Genomic DNA, 6,251 nt, shown 5'->3' on the forward strand with positions numbered 1-6,251 from the left:
AGTGTTACGCTATAGCACAAGCAGAGAGCCGGAGAGAAGGAGAGAGGAGGGGGAGAGTAGAGGAGGGAGAGGACGAGGGGAGGGGGGGCTGAATAGCGATAATAAGCAATCCAGCACTCAGCTCTGAAATCGTGGTAATAAAGCAGCACGAGCTGTCAGTGGTGATGACGGGGAGAAAAGGAACGAGGGGGGTCTGGAGCCTACAGAGAGTGGAAGAGAAGAGGGCAGGACGAAAAAGAAAGACGGAAAGAGATGGAAAGCCGCGCTGCCTTTGCAAAGATGTAGCATATTCCTAATGAACACATGCATGAATGGAAGCAGCGAGGCAGTCATTTATTCTCCATCGCTTTCTTCTAACATTCAACATTATTCTCCAGCAGAGACGCTGGCAGGGACGAGCGGCTTCACCCTCGTCCTTGTCCACCGAGCTAATCAGCTAAAAAGCGAGCCGGCCGCCTGACCTCAGCCTACCTGAACGCTGCTGCGCTGCTGCCCCTCCACCCTTTCCAACCTATCTTTATGTCACCGCGCTGGCACCGAAACTATTGACTGCAACACTTTCAAAGTCACCTCAGCTGTCATACTGATGCTCCCCCAACCCCCCCCACCATGACACCACCACAGCGTTCAATTTGTCTTTTTTTTTACTGTCATCCCCCTTTGGTTCTTTGATCGCTTGTTAGGCTACCTTTTAATTTTCTGACTTGTCGAGTTTTATGCTTGAAAAAGCTGCACGAGGGAAGATTCTGCTTGCATGCTGAATACGAGATGCAGCAGCAACAAAGCAGAGTGCCTTTATGCTGTGGACTCACACACCATCCAAACTCACTGTGAGATCCCTTTTTGAGTACTGCATCCCTTGTGATGAGCTGACATGCCTCACAGACCGACTGGCAACACTCAACAGCCCCAGCTGTACATGAGAAGGATGTACAAATACACACTTAATTAATTTAGCCTGTGAAGAACATCTGCATCAGGTGTGGCGTTTGACTTTGACAGTTTTTACTTCACTTCTAAACATTTTTACCATTTTTGCTTTCTACAATAGGTCAGAGAAGGATCATGGTTACGTTAATAAAAACGCCAAAGTAAATTGCAGGTTTGTCGCAGCGTTGAAACTGCGTTCCCCTGCGTTCCCCTGCACGAAAGTCAGACATGTTACACACCATCCATATGCTTACGCCTTGCTACATAAAGGGTACACTACTTCCTGCATTGACACTAAACATTGGCATTGGGCATACATCACAAGGTGCTGTATCAATCAATTTGGACATAATTTCTGGGGATAATGGGCCGGAACATGCTTCTCTAGAATGCATCTTCTTATACTTGTATAGATTTTGAGGATTACATTTACATATCTTTTCAAAATGTTCCCATGAACTCACTGCTCAGGCCACAAGGGGTCTGTGGACCCCCGTTGGACTAAAGGTGCTTTAGAAATGGTGTGAGTGTAGCTGTGTATGTTGTTTGTGTATCTCCTTATATCTACAGGTTTTCATGTACATATATTTGCTGGTGTGTATTCATGCCTCCTTACAGTACTATATGTGCTGGTGTGTGTGCGTGTGTGTGTACATGTAGTATGTGTGTCACCGTCAATATGCTGTCTCTGTGAGTTTGCCAGAGTCCACAGAAAACACCTCACAAGGATCACGCTCAGCACTGGCTTCTGGCTCTGCAAATGGCCATATATTTTTAGAGACAATTAAGCAGAGGAAGGAAGAGGGAGACATGTTGAGGGGGGACTGATCGCACAGGTAGAGGAAAGTATAAATGAGGAGGGGAAAAGGGAAAAGAGACGAAAATTGAGTTCTCACATATAGATTAGAGATATGGAGCAATATAAAAAAAGAGAGAAAACATGACTGCAGAGACTGAATCAATAACTGATTGGTAATAAAAGGGTAGAAATGAAATCGAAGCATCCTAGAAATCTTCCATTCCTTCCAATGTCCAATGTCATGGACTAATAGTATTCATTTTTTGAGCAACAGCGATTAATACTATCAACACACAACCATGGACGATTGGATTTGAGCTAGAAGTTTAAACTGCTAAGCCTGTGGACCACCGGGATCTTCTAGATATGTATTGTCGGGTGTGTGTGTGTGGGGGGGGGGGGAAAGGGGGCACTCCATCTTGTTTGATCCCGAGAGTCGTCGATTGTGGTCAACGTGTCAATCTGTCTCCGTCCCTTGTCCCCCCTGACCGCCTGCGTCGTCTCATACTGCGACTCCAACGCTCCGCACCATCACCCACACCCACTCTGTGTAAATACCTTTTAACTGTTGGATGCCACGGGACACAAACTCCAGTCTTTCACATGGAAGTGGTATACCCGTCCACCACCGTGACCCTCACGCTCCGCTTTGCTCCATGAAGGGAACACTATGTTCTGCATTTGTGTTGGACGTAATTTGTCACCGACAGAATGATCGAATGTTAACAGATTTTTAGGGATGGTCAAAGACAACACCTGTACACTTTATGTTTCAGCTTCATTGGATCCTTTAAAACATTCCTCAAACAACTTTCCTCGTATTTCCATCAGAATACTGCTCGAATGCTCTTCTCTTTTGAGCCTTAAAAAGCTCACCTCTGTGCTGTAAAGCAGTGTAGGGTAGTTGATGCACAATTCTAACCAGCTTTAATATATAGCAGCTAACAATTACATTTGAATCATTTTTGTCACGCTCCAATATGGACTGATAGGATGTGTGTTCACTACAGAGGAGGAGCACAGGTTTACAGTGGAACAGTCTTTGCCCCATCATCTAGCCACACACACACCAACACTTAAAGGTATAAATGCATTCACCATCACCTTCCAGGTATCAGTAAACAGCATTCATGTGCATGTGAGCACACACACACGCACACGCACACTGCTGCTGCTTACATGATTGTATCAAGTTTTTTTTTCACCAATAGCGTATCAGATAGGAGAGAGCAGATGATGGAAGCAGGACTCATCAACATCTGGATTTTCACTTTCAGTTACTTGGTGATTAAGAGTGTTGGACTGTAGAACCATTTAAACCCAATTTGGACTGATAGTGGAGAGAACTGGGTCCCAAATTATTGACATGCCTAATTAGGTTAAATCATATTAACACTGTTCAGTATTTTGCCAGAGAAATAATTTGACACACACACATGTAGACACTGAAGAGATAGGCAGAAAGAGAGAAGGGTGGACTGATGCGTACTGACAAATGGGCATCAGCAGTGGCCAAATCTCCACAAACAATGATATCAATGGGAGAGATGAAAAGGAAAGAACAGCAGAGGAGAAGAGAACACACTGCAGTGAATTTGAAATCCTCCCACTCCTCCAAAACAGTTTAGGGACAACTTTACGCGCAACAATGCGCAATGGCCAAAACTGTGCCGAACGTGGATATGTTAGCGCAGCGCCAGATAGTAAAGAAAGAAAGAAATAACACGAACTCCATTAATAATAAAGGTGCAAAAACGCAAAGAAACGGGAAAAGATAGTTGTGTAGTATAGGATAGGAAAGACACTTGTCCAGCCACTTACCCGGGCGTATTTGGAGGAGTACGGGTCCTCGAACAGCGCCCACATGTTGGGCCGCACCACGTCCCACCATGTCGTCCTGCGGCCGTCCTCCTGCATGCACAGCCGCTTCAGGTCGCCGTCCGCCCCGCCGGTGAGCGCCGGGTCATCATCGGGTGCGTCCGGCTCGGGCTGCTCGAAGCTGTCCAGGGCTTCCTCTGCATCGCGATGCTGCCGGTAGTTCATCCAGCAGCACGCCTCCACGTCCGTTTCATCGATGCCCCAGAAGGCGAGCTCCTCCTCGAAGAGCGGCCCACACACATCATTGGGGCAGTGGAGCTTGCCGGTGCGGTAGTAGTTGAGGATGAAGGCGAAGGTGGCCGGGTGGCGGTCGAAGAAGAACTCGTCGGACTTGGGGTCGTAGTCGAAGTTGCTGTAAGCGTCGGGTTCGGTCAGCCAAGACAAGCGCGTCCCCGGCAACGTCTTCAGGGTGCTCCGGTAGGTCTCGTGTCGGATCCCGCCGCAGTTGATCACGATCTTCTCGCTATCTGACGCCGAGCAAGTCATGGCTACGCTGGAGCATGCTTCGGTCGGTGTGCCCGACTGCTGCTGCTGTTGCGGCTATTGCCCGTCCCCATCCACCGCCGGTCCCCGCTCTGTAGGCTACTGTTATACCGTCCCGGCAACTGCAAGGAGTCACTCGCAGGGCCAACTGAGAGGAGGAGGAAAGAGGAGACGAAGGAGGAGTCTGAGCGCGTGTGTGTGTTTGTGTGTGTGTGTGTGTGAGAGAGAGAGAGAGAGAGAGAGAGAGAGAGAGAGAGAGAGAGAGAGAGATAGAGAGCGAGAGAGAGAGAGAGAGAGAGAGAGAGAGAGAGAGAGAGAGAGAATATGTGGGATGCGGATTTTATGAATCAATAGATTTGCCCGCTGAATGACTGACTGCCTGATTGACTGACTGATTGGATTCATATTACTGGATCATTTTAGGTTATTAAGGTCAAAACTGCCGTTGCCACTGAACAATCTATTTACGTTGGGTTTCTGTTCAATCTGCTGCATCCTTGGATTGAACTGCAAAATGTATTGAAGTGAGAAGCAGAGAGACAGAAACCAGATGGTCCTTTTTTTCAAATGCTCATCTAAGTGTCTGAAAGTATGGACACCTGAACATCACACATATTGTTTAACAAAACTATACCTCCTCTATCCTCTACTCTTCTGCTTCACTATTTCCTTCATATTTTGAACGTGCTGCAGGGATTTGCTCTCATTCAGACACCAGAGCATCAGTCAGGTACAACACTGATGTTGGTGATCTCTGAAGTGGGAATCTTCAAAAAGCTCCAAGTTCACGAGATGTGACGTGTTTGCTGACGTTGTCAGAAATGGTGGTCACGGAAGTTCATTTTTCGGTGCATAGTATAACATATTGTAATTTTTGTCGTATAGAGTTCTTCTTTGTCATTGTATAATATGTCTGAGGAAAATGCTGATACTCCCAACCGCCTCATCTTTTTCCTCTGTCATAATGCCTTTGCATTTCCTGCAGTATGTTACTCGCTCGCTTGCTGAATTGTTAGCCTCAGTGGCTTCTAGACGCCAACAGTAACATTAATATTGCCGTTGCTTGGCAGCGGTGCTCTCAACTCAACCACTTGAACGTGGTTATGAGGTCATAACCAAGGCAGCAATCAATTACACTTTAAAGTCCGTCAGCTGTGCTAAATATTAAGAATAAGTGAATCACAGAGTACATCTGACTCCACACTGACTCAAGTGACATCACTTGAGGACATTATCAGACTTCCCTCAGCTCCCTCTGCAGACACTGAAGGCTTTAAACAACTATACAACTCCCACAGGCAGAGGTACTGCCTAACATTTGAAACATCGAGTGGGAAGGAGACACTTATAGTCTATGATCAAGTGTCTTAAATTAAAAGGCTTTTGGGGAAACACCTCTTCAGGACTTATACGTTGATACAGAAAATGGATGGATAATTTTACCTGAGAGAAGTATTAGCACTTAAATGCAGTTAAAGCTGCTCGCTCTGTAATATGGTTCCTTTCCAAATGTTAAATTATTTATGTGATCATGTGTCAGCATTTTCAATTTTTTGTTGTACAAACATCCATCACATATATGTAGTAAATGTAAAAGTTAAATATCTCTAAAATAATTATACTGATTGCCAGTACCTCATCACTCTATTAAGATTTGGTTTAGTGTCCTGCATATAAATGATTATTCTCTACCAAAGCTCTCATCTGTCCTATCCCTCTCTCCCTCTCTCCCTCTCTCCCTCTCCCCCTCTCCCTCTCTCCCTCTCCCCCCTCCCCTCTCTCTCTCTCTCTCTCTCTCTCTCTCTCTCTCTCTCTGCTGCATCACTCCCTTCCTCCACACTGTCTTTCAATCTACTAAAACACTTGGCACAATTAGAGCAGAGCAGGAGGGGTATGATAGAGTGTTTCACGCCCACCGCCCATTCCCTCTCTCTCCCTTTTCCTTTCCAAGATAGTCCCTCTACCACCAGCAAGAGAGAGAGAGAAAGAGAGAGAGAGAGAGAGAGAGAGAGAGATAGTGAGGGAGAGAGAGAGAGAGAGAGTGAGGGAGGGAGAGCAGAAGCAGAACGAGTATTTGCTGAGCTCCACAAAATGGGGGGAAAAGACTGCAGACTGTCAGATCATTAGTGCTCTCCCATTTTCTCTCTCTCTCTCTCTCTCT

General features: G+C 46.2%; 1 protein-coding gene across 5 annotated transcripts in view; it reads right to left on the bottom strand.

Moving 5' to 3' along the window:
* The window catches only part of LOC115011882 (potassium voltage-gated channel subfamily C member 1-like), a 78,260-nt gene extending 74,076 nt beyond the window's left edge, over positions 1 to 4,184 (bottom strand). For all 5 annotated transcript variants that reach the window (XM_029437149.1, XM_029437148.1, XM_029437147.1 and 2 more), the window contains exon 1: positions 3,551 to 4,184. In XM_029437149.1, coding sequence (XP_029293009.1) covers positions 3,551 to 4,093 — 543 coding nt within the window. In that variant the 5' untranslated portion in view covers positions 4,094 to 4,184. The remainder of the gene's footprint in view (positions 1 to 3,550) is intronic.
* Positions 4,185 to 6,251: the final 2,067 nt, after the last annotated feature.

The sequence above is a fragment of the Cottoperca gobio genome, chromosome 8 (assembly GCF_900634415.1).
Source record: "Cottoperca gobio chromosome 8, fCotGob3.1, whole genome shotgun sequence".
In the NCBI taxonomy this organism is placed as follows: Eukaryota; Metazoa; Chordata; class Actinopteri; order Perciformes; family Bovichtidae; genus Cottoperca; species Cottoperca gobio.